Genomic DNA, 19,730 nt, shown 5'->3' on the forward strand with positions numbered 1-19,730 from the left:
AATGCACAGGGCCACTCCCGCCAGTCTGCTATGGATACACTTACCAGTCAAATACCACCTTGCTTTCACCCAAAGATTGTGTCATTAATTACTCTCCCTCATGTCGTTCCAAACCAGTAAGACTTTCATTCATCTTCAGAACTCAGATGAAGATCTTTTTGATGAAATCTGAAAGCTTTCTGATCCCTCCATTGACAGCTACGCAACTACCACTTTCAAACTGCAGAAAAGTAGGAACATGAATTCAACATATAACAAATAGTTTACTCAACAGCCAAGAGGTCATGCCGTGATGTATCGATCTTCTACTAGTCGCACGTCTTCACGTGATGCAAATACGCATTTCAGAGTTCTCCCAAATTTGAACTTTTCATAGCTTGCGTTTGCGGTCTGACACATTCATATGCGTATGAATGGAAGTCAAGGGAATGAAAAGTTAAGTGTGACTGTCCCTTTGTGACCGGAAAAAGCCATTATATTCCCTGCTTTCCATAATGATCAATTCAGACCAATCAATAAATTTGCAGTTTTTACTCCAGGATATTAACCAATAAAACACATGAATTCACAGCTGGGAACATTGCAAATTCATTTTAATGTAGTTCATGTACAGTATATTACAGTAAAACTAACTAACCAGCATTTCTGAATATCCTTTCTTTTTAAATCCCAGACATGATCAGTTCAGTGCTATGTCGAAATAAACTAAATGTCAAGTAATGAGCTTTAATTTTCCTGTGAAATACCCTGATTTAAATATCTAAGTGATTTCGCCAGTCTTGTTTCTCTTCATTTTGTTTTTTTCACAGTAACATTTGATGCGCTTTCATTTTGGTTCAGATGAATCTTTTTTAATTTATTTAATCAAGGTATGTTAAGGACACATTTAAATGTTTTGACACCAAATATTCTGTCCTTTCTCTCCTCCTTTAATCTCTGAAAGGCTGTCCGTCTTTAACAATGACGTTTCGTATGAGTGTGAGCAGTGGCTTGTTGGATTGATCCGGAAAGGGCCTCGTGAAGCCTCCGTAGCGCTTGTCAGGTGGTGCGTTCCAGCGGAAGTGGGTCATGCGATACTTCCCGTTGTTCTTTACATTGTTCCTGTTTTGAACATTGAGCGTGCCGCCCTGCCCTCGCTCCACCCGGACGCTTTCCACCAACTCCTCTGGTTCCACCGCCTCCTCCTCCAGAGCGCTGTTAGTAAAGACTTTGACGGGTCGACGCTTGCGGCCCATGGGTTTGCCCCAGCGGAAATGCTCCATGGAGTAAGACCTCCTCTCGTCATTGTGAGGGGTTTCTCCATTGGGGTCTTGAAGCGCGATAGAGTCAGGAGACAGAGCAGAAAAGAGCAGGCCCAAACTGAGACTCTCTTCCTCAACCTCTTCTTCACTGTTCGGCTGTTCAGATGAAGACACTCTTCCGTAATTGGAGGACTCTTTCGCAGATCTGCACTGCCTGACACACTGCTGCACAGTACAAGAGGACATACACACATTAAACATGGATGCAGATTTTGTTAAAGGGATAGTTCACCAAAAAAAATTTAAATTAGCCCATGATTTACTCACCCTCAAGCCATCCTAGATGTATATGACTTTCTTCTTTCAGACGAATACAATCAGAGTTATATTAAAAAATGTCCTGGCTCTTCCAAGCTTTATAATGGCAGTGAATGGCTGTTTCTGTCCATAAAAGTGCATCTATCCATCATAAAAGAACTCCACACGGCTCCGGGGGTTAATAAAGGCCTTCTGAAGCGATGCGTTTGTGTAAGAAAAATATTCATATTTAAAACTTTATGAAGTAAAATAACTAGCTTCGGGCCACATGAACATACGGATTCGACTATGCTGATATTTACGCTACAACGCTACTTCTGACGTCAAGTAGATTGCGTATGGCCGTTTGGCCGAAAGCTAGAATTTTACATTGTAACGTGTTAAATATGAATATTTATCTTACACAAACGCATCGGTTCGCTTCAGAAGGCCTATATTAACCCCCTGGAGCTGTGTGGGGCACTTTTATGTTGGATAGATGCACTTTTATGGACTTCAAAACAGAAGTCATTCACTGCCATTATAAAGCTTGTAAGAGCCAGGGCATTTTTTAAATAACTCTGATTGTATTTGTCTGAAAGAAGAATGTCATACACACAGGATGACTTGAGGGTGAGTAAATCATGAGCTAATTTTAATTTTTGGGTGAAATATTCCTTTAACAAACATTTCTACATTGTACAAAGCTTAACAGGTTATTAGTTCATTTGCATTCAAATAGTTTCTTTTGAATCTTTTTGTATGTATTCATCATACCATATTTGGGTGAATCTCATAAAACTTAAGACTCTATTGGGAAAAAAAATAAAGTAAGTCTCATTACCCTACTGTTTAAAAAAATATGATTTTTAATTTGTGTTCATTCATTCATTATTTAAAGTATACCTTTTATGCTGATTTATTTAAAATATATTGTGTTTATTTAGTTTGTACTGTAAAAGTATAAAAGTAAAAATATGAGAATCACCATTGAGAATAATCACAAAAAAAATTACACAAACACGCATATGCATATTTATATATTTCTTGAGCAGCAAATCAGCATATTAGAATGAATTCTGAAGGATCATGTGACTGAAGACTGGAGTAATTATGCTGAAAATTCAGCTTTGCATCACAGGAATAAATTGCATTTTAAAATACATTGAAACAGAAAACAGTTATTTCACAAAGTTTTACTGTATTTTGAATCAAAGCAGCCTTGGTTAGCATAAGAGTAACCGCTCCAAACAGTGAGTGTCTATCTTTAAAGTCGTGTTATTAATGCCTTTAACTGCATCTTACCAATTTTTGCTCATTAGATTTAAGGCCCACGCAGTCTGTCAAATCCAGGCAGCGGCCGTCTACATACGGGCTGTGAAAACACAAGACCGCTGCAGCCAAAAGCCAGGAAGGACAGAGCATCTGAAAACGAGGAGCAAGACAAGATCTCATCAGTTCTTCCATCCCTCAGGTATCATTCGCATGACTCAGAATGGAAAGCTGAAAAGAAAATGGCTGAGACTGAGATAGATAGATATATAAAGTCAAGGACGAGTTTCATTGCTCAGGTATTTATCTTGAATGTCCTTTGATTTGATTGTGCTGAATGGATCACATGGCCTCCCCATCATCTGTGCACTGAAGAGTCACTGAATCACAATGATGGCGTGTGGGCAGGTCGCATATACGCTTACGAGAAACGGATGTCTAATTTATATATGTCCAAAATGTTCTGTGATTGCCGACATTGACTTTGACTGTTCAGGGTGCTTAAAAGAAAGAAGAGAAATGAACTTACAGACTTTTATCTATTCATTTGTACCTGGTCTTTTATGGCTAACCATAGAGCTGAAGAGCTTTTTGTGATGACGTCACGGCTGTGAGAAAGTGGTCCATTAATATCACACTACAACGTCAACAGCAGTGTTGGGTCAAGGAAAGGAAAGTGCTGAAATAAACCAGCTTCAGTTGGCAGACTCTTGCCATTTTTGAGACTCATTGCTAAGATTGTCCATGAAAGTCCACAAAATATTTTTTTGGAAAGGATGATGACTCAGTTTTTGTCTGAAAACACTCCAGAATTAGAGTTTAAAAGCCTCTCATGATCCTGTTATATATTACATTATTTCACAGGGGAAGAAAAAGGTCTATGAATATTCTCTAGAAACCAGAAAAGTGGATCAAGCTATCAAATACTTATTTTTATTTATTTTTTATTACATTATTAGATATTGCTTGATGATTCACCCTGGTCAACCACATCCTCACTTGCATGGGATCCACATCAAATTAATTTGTATCATTATATATAGAATGATTAAATGTAATATATTACTCGTGTTATATATACATTTCTTTCAAAATTGTGTGTAAAAACAATTAGATTTAAGCAGATTTTTTTTTCTTGAAACATTTTTTGTCAATGAAATTCAACTGAGGAATACTAATAACTAAAAAATAATCTTAAAACATAATGTTAACACTTTACAATAATGTTTCATAAGTTAACATTATTAACTACATTAGTTAACATGAACTGCTCTTCTACAGCATTTATTAATCTTCGTTCATTTCAACATTTACTAATACATTGTTAAAATCAAAAGTTGCATTTATTAACATAATATTAATGTTCTATTACTAACATGAACAAACTATGATGAGCTGTGTTTTTATTAACTAACATTACCAAAGATTAACAAATACAGTAACAAATGTATTGCTCATGGTTAGTTCATGTTAGTTAATACATTAACTAATGTTAACCAATGAAATCTTATTGTAAAGTCTTACCAATAATAATAAAATGAATGAAGTTATTTCCAATAAAATAAGTCATTCTCAAGATCATCAAATATTCAATAGTTGTTGTCTTTAATTTGAATCCCCAGTCATGCATACTGTTTCATTTACTTTGAATCACATTCCTCAAAAAAATGTGGATTATGTTATTTAACATTTAAAAAGATGTAGTTCATAAATAATAGCTTTATAAGCAGATGCAGTAGTAATCAATGATTTAATCATACTAATTCCATATTCTTACCTTTCTAAATGTGTAGATGAGTTGAAGCTCTGAATCTTCTCTTTTGACTCTTCTTTGGGTCTCCAGCCCTTATCGCGCTCACCTCCACTGCTCTCGGTTTGCACTTTTTCCCTGGCGTCTGTGAATGACTCTCTCTCTCTCTCCCTATCTCTCTCGTTGTCTTATTTTCTGAATGAGCTCTGTTCTCTTATATACTCTCAGGTGCATGGCAAGCCCTGAAGGCTGGAAGATGATCAGGTGGGACTCTGCTGAGGTGAGTGAGGGGGTGGATGCACTGGGGAAATTACGTATAATAAAAACCTTTCCTACTTTTTGTTCATCTTTATACCTCTGTTTTTGACACATTAGAACATCCGCAGGAAGTGGCATGTGTTTTATGGATGCTGCGGTTCTGTGTATGTGTGCCATTTGAGACACCTGGAGACTAATGGGACACTGTTTTAGTCAAAATGAACTCTCAGATTGGACAGGAAATTAAGGCAAATGACGTCATTTCAGATCAAAAGATTCCTTGTCAGCGTCTAAGCAGCGTGCAAATCGATCAGGCTGACCAGATGTGCATTATCCAAGACCAACCATTTTTCTAACTTAATTTCTCATCTCTTTGTTGTTTCTTTTCTCAATGAAGCCTATTTATGCCCCAAGGTTCATTAGCAGCAAATGTAATTACTATTGGAGGAAAGGTAATGTTGTGTTGTCGTGGTAACGCATGATAAATCAATTACTCCCTTTTCACTCTAACATTAGTACTCCGAAAGAGGAGGAGGAGAAATAAAAACAGCATCTTAGCATTTTTCAAGGAAATACTCGACATTTAATAAATGAAGGATGATAATAAAGAGCTTTTAAGTACAAATGTAAACACAAACTTTGAAACAAAAGAAATGTTAACTAATATCAAAATACGAAAAATAGTTCAGTCAAGTACTTAAATAACAAAACAAACAAAAAAACTAAATAATTTAATTGTTAATAATAAACAATTATAAAAATATACAGACAAATTCTAAAAAAAGAATACAAATAACAAAAAAGTATACATAAAATAAAATGTAATTCAAAATATTAACAATAGTAATGTAATAGTATATATGAATCTGAAATTACACTGACATGTAGAGAATGTTTTGAATTTGAAATTTAATTATAAAACTTAATAGTCAAAAACACATACATATATAGTTATATATAATAGCCTATATTGTGTGCGTGTGTGTGTGTGTGTGTGGTTTAAAAAAATGAATAAAAAAATTCTGTGAAATTTATTGAGTTCAGAAATTCAGTAAAATTGTACTTATATTGCATACAATTCATGTACAATAATATTATGTATTATTGCACTTATTATGTTCATTGTTGTAAAGTCATTTTCATGCGACATCAGTAGCTGTATTAGTATCAGTGATACTGGCCTTCATTCATAAAAAGATGCCATTAAACAAGTATATACTGTCTTTGTGTTGTTTCAACATTCATTTGAAGATTAATGTGTTTTTTTAATCATTAAACGTTTTACAGCAAAAAGTCCACAACCCGTAGGTCGTTTTTACAATTATAAATTAAATGGCCGTCTACATCCTAAAAAAGTCTAAACTATCAATCAGAGGACAAAGGATCATCATGTTGATCATTTAGATGCCTTATAAGTGTTATTAAATATGATACAGTAGGCTTTATATGGTTAAGTATACTGATGGTGTACATTGAGTGTATGTATATTAATTGTGTATGTGTATTAATATTTTGAATACACAATACCATCTAAATGCTTTTTCCTAGTAAAAAATAATTTGCCGTATTAATTGTTTGTCCGTCTGAGGTGATTTTTCAGACCTCAGCATATAGAGTAAGGATAGTGTGAGTTGCTGTTGTTCAGTGCCTGGATTGTCTCTCCTCCCTTTATTCTAAACAGGAATCCAATTACACCGGATTACAAGGATAAGATGCCAACTCTGTAACACATAGGGTGTAGAGAGAGAGAGGATGGCAGCATACGTCTATATTTCCTCAGAAGACAAACAAAACATCTCCAACTATTGAAGCAGGTAAAGATGAAGTCTTGTAACCGTTTCCCTGTAGAGCTAGCTTGCATAATCTCTTCCGATGACATCTTTTGTAAAATGTTGCCGCTGCACGTAGCTGATCGTAACTGTGTCAGCAGAGCTTTAACAGCTCTCTAAATAGTTTGAGAAATCTCTCATGTGAGATGGTGTGAATCATGAGTCGTGGTGCCATGATAAATCAAATGCCCTCCAAACAAACATTTACTCTTTTTAGAATTTACACTTGTAATCAAAATGTCAGTTCAGAGACGTATGATGCTTTATCAATATGATTCATTCTCAGTGTTATTCTTTTATTTATACTGCAGGACATGAGTTTAGTGGCTCTCAGGCATTGCTCTGTAATATGGTTTGGCATATTCAGCATTTCTGTGTTGGATCTAGTGCACTAGGCTTGGGTCAGAGCCACAAGGTGCTTTGGTAGACGTGATACTTTAACATTAAAAGGTCTGCTTAAGGTGTTGGTAAAGTATGGGTCAGCTCAAGTCATGAGCTTACCTCCTGTGGTAGTATGACAGGAAAGATTGAATACATGTATGCATTGATTTTGTTTTTGTATATAGATTATATATGACTGTGCAACTAAGTTCCTTAGTGAAACAAAAGATTGTTTTCTACATTTAGCATATACAGTAGCCCCATAATGTATTTGTATACTTAAAGCCACACTAAAAAATGGGGGAATTGTATTGCATATATAACAAAACATAAAATACAGCCTATATATACACACTACCCTTCGAAAGTTTTTTAATGTTTTTAAAAGAAGTCTTTTATGCTCACCAGGGCTGCATTTATTTGATTAAAAATACAGTAAAAACTTTTATTGTGGAATATTGTGAAAAATTATTACAATTTAAAATAATGATTTTCTTATTTGAATATTATACAAAATGTAATTTATTCCTGTGATGCAAAGCTGAATTTTCAGCATCATTACTCCAGTCTTAAGTGTCACATGATCCTTCAGAAATAAGAAATGTTTCTTGAGCAGCAAATCAGCATATTTGTATGATTTCTAAAATCATGTGACACTGAAGACTGCAGTAATGATGCTAAAAATTCAGCTTAGCTTTTATAAGTTAAACATTATAAAATAAGGTACAGGAAAGAATAAGGAAACCGTATATTAAAAACTGACTTACAGTATGTAACGTCATTATATGGTACACCTGAACTTATATTTTAATAGAGTGTTGGTCCTTGCTGACATCTTCCACTCTTCGAGGAAAGGTTTAGATGTTGAACATGGCTGTTAGGATTTTCTCTCATTCAGACTCGAGGTCAGGCGCTAATGTGGACTGATAGGTGATTTGAGAATTCAAAGTTCAGCCCTGCGGCTTTGTGCAGTCAACTTATTCCACCCATTGTACATGTTTAAGCTGTTTTTATTAAGAGTTTGACATATTTCTCTAACCGTAATAGATAAGGGTGTTATAGTTTGAAACCAGACGCCTACTTCACCTATTTTTAGCGTGCCCATCCTCTTCGAGGTTAAATACTTTCACTGCTGCTGTGTTCTTGAAGCACATAAAAAAGTGACATGAAAGCACCATAACCTGTGCTTTATTCAGGACAACCAGGCTGACCTCTTATAAGAGCAAGGACATGTTTAAAGATGTGTTTGTGGGATTTAAATTTTATTTCAAATACCACATTGAGATTTTATGACAGATCATGTGCTTTTTTCTCCCTTAAGCCCAAACCCAAGATGGCATCTTCAATACAGTGTGATTTTTGACAGCTGACCTATAGTTCTCTGACAGGGGTGCACTGAGATGTCACACCGTCAAGTGCTTAATGACCTACTGATGTTAAAACAATATAAATGAATGCTTACAAATCTAAGCTTATAACCCAAAGTTATATTTCTTTGAACCCCAGAAGTGGTGAATCACTGTATCTTTATGCAATATAAAAAAGTTAATAAAAAAGTTTGAATAAGAAAGTGGCTGCTAATAATAATTAGATTTTTAAGTTCAAAAGAAATTGTAACTGGTGCTTGCACATGGATTTGCTGCCATAAAACTGAAGTTGACCTGATGATTATTGCAAGATTTCCATGTCTGTGATATTCTTGTCTTTAACTTTATTGATACATAATAAGCAGCCTTCAAATTTGTACAGTGCATGTCAGTTTATCTTGTTGCAGGTTATTTCAAACTTATTTTTTCACTATATATATATATATATATATATATATATATATAATTTTTTTTTTTTTTTTTTTTTTTTTTTTGCTAATAATACAGAAAAAAAAAAAAAAAAAAAATTTTCAGTTAGTTAGTTAATTAGTTACACTCACCGGCCACTTTATTAGGTACATCTTGCTAGTACTGGGTTAGAAACCCTTTTATCTTCTGAACTGCCTTAATTCTTCATGGCACAGATTCAACAAGGTGCTGGAAACTTTCCTCAGAGATTTTGGTCCATATTGAGCCTGAACCGTTGATACAAGACAGGATGGATCCATGCTTTCATGTTGTTTACACCAAATTCTGACCCTCCCATCTGATTGACGCAGTAGAAATCGAGACTCATCAGATCAAGCAATGTTTTTCCAGTCTTCTATTTTCCAATATTGGTGAGCCGGTGTGAATTGTATCCTCAGTGTTCTGTTCACAGCTGACAGGAGTGACACCGGTGTGTGTCTTCTGCTGCTCTAGCTCCTCTGCTTCAAGGTTCAATGTGTTGTGCATTCAGAGATGCTCTTCTGCAGACCTCGGTTGTAACAATAGTTTATTTGAGTTACTGTTCCCTTTCTATCAGCTCAATCCAGTCTGGCCATTCTCCTCTGGCATCAACAAGGCATTTTCACCCACAGAACTTCTGGATATTTTCTCTTTTTTGGACCATTCTCTGTAAACCCTAGAGATGGTTGTGCGTGAAAATCCCTGTAGATCAGCAGTTTATGAAGCACTCAGACCAGCCTATCTGGCACCAACAACCATACCACGTTTAAAGTCACTTAAATCACATTTCGTCCCCATTCTGATGCTTAAACTTCAACAGATCGTCTTGACCATGTCTACATGCCTAAATGAATTGGGTTGCTGCCATGTGATTGGCTGATTAGATATTTGCGTTAACAAGCAGTTGAACAAGTGTAATAAAGTGGCTGGTGAGTGTAGTTTAATGTTTCTGGTTTTGTTTTCAGGTGAATTGCATTGGAAAAGTTGACAACCGAGTCCTAGATCGTGTTCCTGTGTGACAAGCTCTTCCCAAGACTTGAGACTGGAGGTCAGAGAGCTTGTACCCTGGCCTTCTCCCCCAGGGTCCTTCCAACAAGGTGGGAAGGGGGGTCAGCCGAACCGATCACATGGAGGACAGGCTTCTCTCGCCCCTCTTGCTGGCCATGTTGTTTTTGGCAACATGTGGGAGCGATGATGATCACTCAGTGCACATACATCAGGTCAGTACGGCTCAGTGTGGCGAATACAGCAACCAGGTCCTGGAGGACGGCATGTGCCAACTCATGGCCACATTGCCCCAAATGGACGACCAGCGCTGCCCAGACATGTTCCGCTGTACGGATGAGGTTTCATACTGGCTTCATGAGAATGAGGAACGCAAACAGCAGATTCTGGCCCTGCGGGAGACAGTGTCCGAACTTCAGGAGGAGCTTCGCAACCACCGTCATCGTGTCAAAGTGTTAGAACTACAAGTGAGTTCAAGGAACTTTTTATATATATATATATATATATATATATATGTTATGTTTAAAATCATTTAATTATCATTGGGACTGACTGATTCATCATAAGCTGTTGGAGAAATATTATAATTAGAAGAATAAGATGTTTAGAATTATAAACCAGTAATATTTATAATAAGAACAGTTATAAATTACAATATAATTTACTTCTAAATTATAAAATAATTATTTAATTATCCTTAATTATAATTTAGTTTTTTTTTCGTCCTTCTGACTGTTCTTCATCAGAATTCATGGGTACAGCAAAGGAATACAAAGATCAGTATGACCTGTACCTGACTCAGTGCCCTTAATAACCTGTGGGTCAAGCTTTTTCTGATTCACTGATTAAATTCGGAAGCATTTGGTTACATGTGGCCTGACCTGTTCTCGCTTATTCTATTTAAAGGACTTCCCATCTAGACAGTAAGGCAGAGGTGTAAAGAGTATATCTAAAAAACATATTTGAGAAAAAGCAGCGAGAACTTACAGTGAAAATGACTCCATTACAAGTCACCAATTCCAATATCACTTCAGTAAAAGTAATATAGTATCTTATTATAACAATACTTATTTTACTTGTACTAAATGTGCTCAAAATATGCATAAGTTCTCCACACCTAAAGAGCATGCCAGTGAAAAACAAGAAACAGTTTATCTGTGTGAAGAGCAATCACTTATTTATTTTCTAAAATTGAAATAAAACTGAACACCTCAATACTGCAATAAATCAGTATTTTATATAAGAATACAATATATAAGCTCAATACAACAGCCTCTTAAACGTCTACAGACACTCAAGTCTCAGTTAAAGTAAAATGAGGACAGCCATGTCCTCGTCTCATATATGAAAGACCTGCGATTCAGCAACTACCTGTTAATGCACTCACTTTCCGTTAAGTTTTTTGGGTAAGTAAAGGCAAAATGCACGATATAGTACCTTCAATGCCCTGTAGATGGCGATATTGCTTATTTTGTAGCAGAAACAAAAAAGTTAGGTACCATGCAAAATGTAACGAGTAATTGCATTAGTAGTCAGGACATGCAGAGAGTAAAAGTTGCTAACATCTTTGATATCTTAAAGTACAAAGCAGCAAAAAAAGATACTTAAAGGTATACAATGTAACTTTTGGCCCCCTAGAGGTTAAATAACAAAACTGCATGCATTGTAGTTTAAGATTATTGTTTTGGTTGTGCTGCGGCTCTGCGTGACTGTGCGGATGAATAAAACCTTCAGTACTCGGCTTAAGAGATATAACCAGTTTATATGGAAATGATTTCGAGCTGACTAGCTGAAGACGTTACTGTAGCTTTACCCATTAATAGACACGGTACTTCCTAGAACAACAGCAACCATAATGAAATGAACCTTCACAATAGATAATGCTTTACAGTCAACTCTGTTAGAGAGCTACATATGGCAGTTTATAAAATACCTCTCTCACCTGTTGAATAATAACGCCATCTGCTCTTGGATTTTACTACATTTTAAATCCCTCAGTCTTTGCCATCTCGGAAACGCCAAACCAATGTTGATTCTTGTTTTATTACGAGCTCTGTCATGTTCTCTTTTTGCCAGCAGACTCTCCTCTGTTTGACGTTTGTTTAAAACATGTGATTCCCCAGAGGTTTGAGATTTAGCTTTCTCGCTCGATGTGACAACTAACTAACCTATACCGCTCCCACACCATACACACATCAGAGTAGCCGAGCAACTTTTCTCTATTTACGGATATGACGAGACACACACGGGCGAGTGACGCATGTACACAATTTCCCACGAGAACCATCCTGACAGGTCTAAAATATAAACACTTATAATAGCCTTACCATAGTGAATCAGGATAAGACTAAAACACGTTTTGGAAGAAGGATTGATGACTCATTGAATAAAAAAAGTTACAGTGTATCCTTAAGTACAGTAACTAATAACATTTACTCAAGTACTTCACACCACTGCAGTAAGGTACTTTCTAACTGACTTTTACGTGAAAGTTAAATCGAAAATGAATCATGCCACAACTATCGAACAGCATGCAACAAATGGTAGATTATACAAAAAATGACAACAAAAGAAATCGGTCAAAAATGTAGTGTAGTCCAAAATACAGATTATTTTACTGACAAAACTCTGTGTGAAAAAGTTTGTGACTGTGTTTAGGAGTTAAACTAACAAAACGTAGCGATGATACAGCTTAACTTTTTCATTAGTAGCTCAGCTGATTTCAAAACATTGATTTTGCAGTAATTTCCCCGAAGATTCACACATTTTTGAATGTCCTGTTGTACTGCGGATACATCTTTACTGCCTAGCGAGCTGCGGTAATCACACAAACTTAACTTCCGGCTCTCTCATGTTTTCATGCTCTCTTCAATTCATGTCTCATTGAATCAGAGAACCATGGAGTGCCATGTTAATACATGTACATGGATTTCAGTATATTTCAAAGTATCATATATATAAAGCTTTATTGCAGACACAGGTCCATATAGCTTATACCACATAGTACATACCACATAGTAGTACCATGGTACTATACAGTACTTTTTGTAATTCTTTGAAGTTCTTTGGACTACTATGTAAATACCATATTTACATTATGGTATATCATAACTATTCAGTACCATGGTATACTTTAAACTACCATGGTATTACCATCTGATACCTTTATGTGCTTCTGTCGCTCCGGCCAACTCGGCTTGACGTTTTCAGCCTATAGTCTCCTTGACCCGAAGGCTAATGAGATTAACACAGGAGACCTTACCTCTCTCCACGTGCCTTCATTAGTATGCACCCTTAAGCTCTTCATGCTGTTTAAATGAGGGAATGATTCACAGCTCACACCCACACGGCCTGATCCTGTCAGCCTCTCCCTCTCTGCTTTTCACTCCTGGCCTTTCATGCAAACACACACAATACGCTGCAGCCACTTGAGAAGGTCTAATTCTAATGGGAATTGGTCTTCACATCACTTTTTTTGATTGTGAGTCGTGATGTTTGTCTGTTTGGCCTCTCACAGAGTGAAGAGAAGAACCGCAATAGTTCATCTATTGAGCAGCGCCTGCATGAGCTGGAAGATCATTACGCCGAGGCCACGACCCTGTTGCACATCCAGGGCTCCTTGATCTACGACCTCCAGGCCCAGATCCAAAACCTTTCCCTGCTGGTGGAAAAAGTCAGACGTAACCCTGGCTGCATGATCAACATAGTCCGCACCAGCCCTCTGCTCAGCGCTCAGGAAGCCCTGCATCCCGGTAAGCCACATCTGGGAATTTGGAAAAGCTAAATTTTTAAGCTGTATGGTTATCTTATAAAGTTTCAGATAGTTCACCCAAAAAAAAAAATTCTGTCATGATTTACTCACCGTCATGTCATTTCAAACCCATAAGACTTTAATTAATCTTCGGAAAACAAAAAAATATTTGTATATATAATATAATAGATTTCTGTCCCTCCATTGGAAATCTATTGACCCAAAACTCTGGCAGTTCAAAACATTTATAAAGAGATTGTAAGTTTTTGACATTTTCAATCCAAGTCTTCTGAAGAGACATGATGAACAGATTAAATGTAGGCTTTTATTCACAAATAAACATTGATCATTGATCATGCAGAGAGAGCAATGCTTCCCAATATGAAGGCTGCGTCCTAGTAAGGCTGCATATCACGTCATCAAGCTCCCTCAAAGGACGTCTCAATTTGAAGGATCCTTTAAAGGCAGTCTTCGTTTCGCGTCCTTCATTTGGCTTATTTTGAAGGATGCATCAAGTGTATCCCTTGCGTCCTCCAATCACCCACAATCCTTTGCACATATTACAATAAAAAAAAAGAAAAGAATTATCGGAAAATAAAATTACCCTGAGCTTGTCTAGTTTTTAGGTCATAAAGGCGGCATAAGGGCCATTCCGCCAAATGGGTGCCATTTACTTGTATCCATCCATCCATCCATCTTCTTCCGCTTATCCGGGGCCGGGTCGCGGGGGCAGCAGTCTAAGCAGAGATGCCCAGACTTCCCTCTCCCTGGACACTTCCTCCAGCTCTTCCGGGGGGGACACCGAGGCGTTCCCAGGCCAGCCGGGAGACATAGTCTCTCCAGCGTGTTCTAGGTCTTCCCCGGGGTCTCCTCCCAGTGGGACGCGCCCGGAACACCTTCCCGGGAAGGCGTCCAGGAGGCATCCGGAAAAGATGCCCGAGCCACCTTAGCTGACCCCTCTCGATGTGGAGGAGCAGCGGCTCTACTCTGAGCTCCTCCTGAGTGACCGAGCTTCAGTGGCGGTCTTAACATAGAGGCATAGGTAGGCGGCGGCTTGGGGCCCCCTGCCAGCAGTCGTAGTAGGGGGGCCCCCAACCAACCTCAAAAAAAAAAAAAAAGCATCTTATCATCATGAACGCTTCAAAAGCATGGTAAATTGTATTAATATTCTTAAGAAATACGTTGAAAAGTTGAAGTAGTAGTTAAAAAAGCGAAAGATAAACACGCAGTGACAGGAGGACTGGGACGTACAGAAACAGAGACGATATAAAACGAGTCTAAACGTGAAGATGAAACGAAGTTACCCAAGCGGCTCAAATAAAAGAAAAAAGCGAAAAGACGCAGATAAGTATTTGGCAACGCTGCCAAAGATGACAATTTTTTTACGGCTACTGTTGGGGATACAGACAGGAACAACAACGTCCAAAGCGTTGAACATGCCTCTACAGCAGCAGCATCTAACTTAACGTTAGCTGTGAAGTGGCGCTAGGTGAGAATAATGTTAACACACTCACATGGATATACGTGGATTTGCTTGGAGCAAAATGCAACATCACCTCTCCCAAGTTCGCCCCTCTTACGTTACCCCCTTACTATAAATACCGTTTTGGCGCTTGTAAATGTGACGTGACAGATCACTAGCAGCAGGTGAACCGAATCGATCCTCTCTACTAGCTAATAGTGAATAAACACGAATGAACAATGTTGAAAGATATAGTACAACTTACCGAAATGTATATTTCTTATATATCGATCAATCAGTGTTTTTCAACCTTGGAAAGACGTCAATAAAACAGCTGGAGAACAATTATGTCACTTAACGTTACGTTACCTCAGGAAAGCTGTAATATATGTTATAGCATGTTAGTTGGCTAGAAAAAATATTATTTTGCTAAATATGTGTAATATATTACATATTTAGTATATTTTTTTACTTATATTATTAAAATTGTTATTATAATAAAAACACGTTTCATTTGAGTTTAATATATGTTTACAGCATTATGTGAGTTTTTTTTTTTCTTTGGAAAAATTAACGCCTATCTTGCGTACCTAATATTTATCCAAATGAGTCAATATTGAATCAAATCACAAGAATTTAATTGAAATCGTGACATTTGTGTCAAGCAATAAAAAAAACCCCGTAGCTTACCAGAAATTGTACCATGTAAACATTGTAACATGTTTCTGTTTAGTTACTAAAATGTTTTGATATCACAAAACACTTATTGTGATGCTAGATTGTTCTGGTGTTATCTGAAACCGTATTCTCTGTTGGGTGCCATTGTGACTATTAGTTTGTGTAGTGCTACACTTTGTGTGTTCTCTGCTTTTTGGATTAAAGAAAATGTATGCAGGATTTAAAGGGAAAGTTTTTTTTTTTTCCTCTCCAACCTTTACTTCCCTGTAGATTAGCTTTACCTGCCTATCCACCATTCAGTCTGTAAAAAAAAATTTCGTTCTCTTTTAAAGATCGAATGGGGGGGCCCCATACATACTTTCGCCTTGGGCCCCCAATTTGCTAAATCCGCCACTGCCGAGCTTCTCACCCTATCTCTAAGGGATCGCCCAGCCACCCTGCGGAGAAAGCTCATTTCGGCCGCCTGTATCCGGGATCTTGTCCTTTCGGTCATGACCCAAAGCTCATGATCATAGGTGAGAATAGGAACGTAGATTGACCGGTAAATCGAGAGCTTCGCCTTGCGGCTCAGCTCTTTCTTCACCACGACAGACCGGTACATCGACCGCATTACTGCAGAAGCTGCACCGATCCGTCTGTCAATCTCCTGTTCCATCCTTCCCTCACTCGTGAACAAAACCCCAAGATACTTAAACTCCTCCACTTGAGGCAGGAACTCTCCACCAACCTGAAGCGAGCAAGCCACCCTTTTCCGACTGAGGACCATGGCCTTGGATTTGGAGGTGCTGATTCTCATCCCAGCCGCTTCACACTCGGCTGCAAACCGTCCCAGTGCATGCTGAAGGTCCTGGCTTGATGAGGCCAACACGACAACATCATCTGCAAAGAGGAGAGACGAAATCGTGTTGTCACCAAACCTGACACCCCTGGCTGCGCCTAGAAATTCTGTCCATAAAAATTATGAACAGAACCGGCGACCAGAGGCGGACAGAGTACACAGCTTCATTACTTGAGTAAAAGTACAGATACCCCTTGCTAAATTTTAGTACAAGTAAAAGTACAAAGTACAAGTAAAAGTACTAAAAGAACACACCCTCCGATCCCCCTTCTTAAAAAGAGGGACCACCACCCCGGTCTGCCATCCCAGAGGCACTGTCCCCGACCGCCACGCGATGCTGCAGAGGCGTGTCAGCCAAGACAGCCCCACAACATCCAGAGACTTGAGGTACTCAGGGCGGATCTCATCCACCCCCGGTGCCTTGCCACTGAGGAGTTTCTTGACTACCTCGGTGACTTCAGCTTGGGTGATGGACGAGTCCACCTCTGAGCCCTCAGCCTCTGCTTCTTCAATGGAAGACGTGACGGCGGGATTGAGGAGATCCTCGAAGTATTCCTTCCACCGTCCAACAACATCCCCAGTTGAGGTCAACAGCTCCCCACCTCTACTGTAGACAGCGTTGGTAGGGCACTGCTTCCCTCTCCTGAGGCGCCGGACGGTTTGCCAGAATCTCTTCGAGGCCAGCCGATAGTCCTTCTCCATGGCCTCACCGAACTCCTCCCAGGCCCGAGTTTTTGCCTCCACAACCACCCGGGCTGCAGTTCGCTTGGCCTGCCGGTACCCGTCAGCTGCCTCAGGAGTCCCACAAGCCAACCAGGCCCGATAGGACTCCTTCTTCAGCTTGACGGCATCCCTTACTTCCGGTGTCCACCACCGGCTTCGGGGATTGCCGCCTTGACAGGCACCGGAGACCTTACGGCCACAGCTCCGAGCGGCCGCTTCGACAATGGAGGTGGAGAACATGGTCTACTCGGACTCAATATCTCCAGCTTCCCTCGGGATCCGGTCGAATCTCCGCCGGAGGTGGGAGTTGAAGATCTCTCTGACTGGAGACTCGGCCAAACGTTCCCAGCAGACCCTCACAGTACGCTTGGGTCTGCCGAGTCTGTCCAGCTTCGTCCCCCGCCATCGGATCCAACTCACCACCAGGTGGTGATCAGTTGACATCTCCACCCCTCTCTTTACCCGAGTGTCCAAGACATACAGCCGCAGGTCAGATGAAACGACCACAAAATCGATCATCGATACGGCCCTACGGCCTAGGGTGTCCTGGAGCCATGTGCACTGATGGACACCCTTATGCTTGAACATGGTGTTCGTTATGGACAAACTGTAACTAGCACAGAAGTCCAATAACTGAACACCACTCGGGTTCAGATCAGGGGGGCCGTTCCTCCCAATCACGCCCCTCCAGGTGTCACTGTCGCTGCCCACGTGGGCATTGAAGTCCCCCAGTAGAACGATGGAGTCCCCAGTTGGAGCACTTTCCAGCACCCCTCCCAGAGACCCCAAGAAGGCCGGGTACTCTGCACTGCCATTTGGCCCGTAGGCACACACGACAGTGAGAGACCTATCCCCGACCCGTAGGCGCAGGGAAACGACCCTCTAGTTCACCGGGGTGAACTCCAACACATGGCGGCTGAGCTGGGGGGCTATGAGCAAACCCACACCAGCCCGCCGCCTCTCACCATGGACAACTCCAGAGTGGTGAAGAGTCCATCCTCTCTCGAGGAGTGTGGTTCCAGAGCCCAAGCCGTGCGTAGAGGTGATCCCGACTATCTCTAGTCGGAACCTCTCAACCTCACGCACAATCTCAGGCTCCTTCCCCGCCAGCGAGGTGACGTTCCACGTCCCTAGAGCTAGCTTCCGTGTCCAGGGATCGGGTTGTCGAGGCCCCCGCCTTCGACTGCCGCCCAATCCTCTCAGCACCGCCCCCTTATGGTCCCTCCTGCAGGTGGTGAGCCCACGGGAAGGCGGCCCCACGTCGCTCCTTCGGGCTGAGCCCGGCCGGACCCCGTGGGGGGAGGCCCAGCCACCAGGTGCTCGCATACGAGCCCCAACCCCGAGCCTGGCTCCAGGGTGGGGCCCCGGCTGCGCCATACCGGGCGACGTCACGGTCCTCGGTTTAATTTCTCTCATAAGGGGTTTTTGAACCGCTCTTAGTCTGACCCATCGCCTAGGACCTGTTTGCCTTGGGAGACCCTACCAGGGGCATATAGCCCCGGACAACATAGCTCCTAGGGTCATTCGGGTACTCAAACCCCTCCACCACGTTAAGGTGGCAGTTCAAGGAGGGGCCATTTACTTGTAACTCTACCAAATAATTGTATCTTTTTTAAAACTGAATCTAATAACACATATGTTTAACTATTCAAAATATGTATTAGTCCATCTCAGGTAACTTTATTTCAGTTTTTACAAGGTTTTTAAGTGAAGATGCATTTTTCTCAGTCCTGTTACCAAAAAATACCAAAAAGCATGTTTAAAAACATGTCAACTAATTCCTTTGTTTTCCCCTCAAGGACAAGTTTATTTTAAAGAAATTGTTGGTGTCATGTTCAAGAAATTGATATCTGTCATTAAAAAAATCAGTATATGTTTTTTTTTTCCCTTTTAAAGGCGACTCAAACCTCAAGTTTATCTCTTTTTTTTTTTTATAACGCAGTTACTAAATGGGATAAATGATGGACCAAGTGTTTATAGTGGGTTTTGAAAAAAAAAAACTATTAAGTAACAGGAATGAAATTAGGTAACAGGAATGTGTATCCATATGTTTACAGGTTTGACTACACAATGTCCACACTAATATTGTGAAACCTGTTGACCACTGACTAGTGAGCCACACTTCACTGAAAAAAAGTCGATCTAAATGTAGTGTTTTGCACGTTTCTGTGAGGGTTATGTTTAGGGGGTAGGGTTATGAGATAATGAGATATCAACAACCAGAAATAATAATAATACTGAGAAAATATCATTAACCCTCACTAATATAGTGAAACACGTGTGTTTTATGTGTTTTGCAGTGTGAGTTTGTACCTACTTAACTAAATTTTGGGGACAAATTTGCCGGTGTTTGCCGAAACATCGATCAACAAGAACGGTGGGGCTGCTCACTACGCAGTCTTTTTTTGACACTTAGTTCTGTTGTGGGTTT

General features: G+C 39.7%; 2 protein-coding genes across 5 annotated transcripts in view; one reads left to right on the forward strand and one right to left on the reverse strand.

Moving 5' to 3' along the window:
• LOC311305209 (angiopoietin-related protein 7) overlaps positions 1 to 19,730 on the forward strand; it is a 30,929-nt gene that overhangs the window by 5,678 nt on the left and 5,521 nt on the right. Inside the window, exons 3-7 of one of the 3 annotated variants that reach the window (XM_084432777.1) lie at positions 2,861 to 3,012; positions 4,789 to 4,840; positions 6,500 to 6,632; positions 9,808 to 10,314; positions 13,365 to 13,599. In XM_084432777.1, the coding sequence (XP_084288903.1) occupies positions 9,970 to 10,314; positions 13,365 to 13,599 (580 nt within the window). In that variant the 5' untranslated portion in view covers positions 2,861 to 3,012; positions 4,789 to 4,840; positions 6,500 to 6,632; positions 9,808 to 9,969. Of the gene's footprint in view, positions 1 to 2,698; positions 3,013 to 4,788; positions 4,841 to 6,016; positions 6,633 to 9,807; positions 10,315 to 13,364; positions 13,600 to 19,730 lie in introns of those variants that run through there. The other 2 variants (XM_084432779.1, XM_084432778.1) reach the window with 2 other exon arrangements.
• On the reverse strand, positions 600 to 5,596 carry pomcb (proopiomelanocortin b). Of its 2 annotated transcripts, XM_084432781.1 has the most exons (3): positions 4,588 to 5,596; positions 2,844 to 2,963; positions 600 to 1,466 (listed from the first exon to the last, which is right to left on the reverse strand). In XM_084432781.1, the coding sequence occupies exons 2-3, from the start codon at positions 2,961 to 2,963 to the stop codon at positions 930 to 932; spliced, it is 657 nt and encodes a 218-aa protein (XP_084288907.1). In that variant the 5' UTR covers positions 4,588 to 5,596; the 3' UTR covers positions 600 to 929. The 2 variants fall into 2 exon arrangements, with proteins under 2 accessions (XP_084288907.1, XP_084288906.1); XM_084432780.1 differs by lacking the exon at positions 4,588 to 5,596 and having other exon boundaries at positions 2,844 to 3,262.

Source organism: Rutilus rutilus, assembly GCF_951802725.1.
Source record: "Rutilus rutilus genome assembly, chromosome: 15".
NCBI classification, from domain to species: domain Eukaryota; kingdom Metazoa; phylum Chordata; class Actinopteri; order Cypriniformes; family Leuciscidae; genus Rutilus; species Rutilus rutilus.

What these genes read in the sequence shown, in the direction of transcription:
- pomcb (XM_084432780.1), bottom strand. Translation starts at nt 3,005, where the DNA reads ATGGAAGAACTGATGAGATCTTGTCTTGCTCCTCGTTTTCAGATGCTC. An exon ending in AATCTAATGAGCAAAAATTG is followed by an intron (nt 1,467 to 2,843) that starts GTAAGATGCAGT and finishes TGTACTGTGCAG; the next exon opens with CAGTGTGTCAGGCAGTGCAG.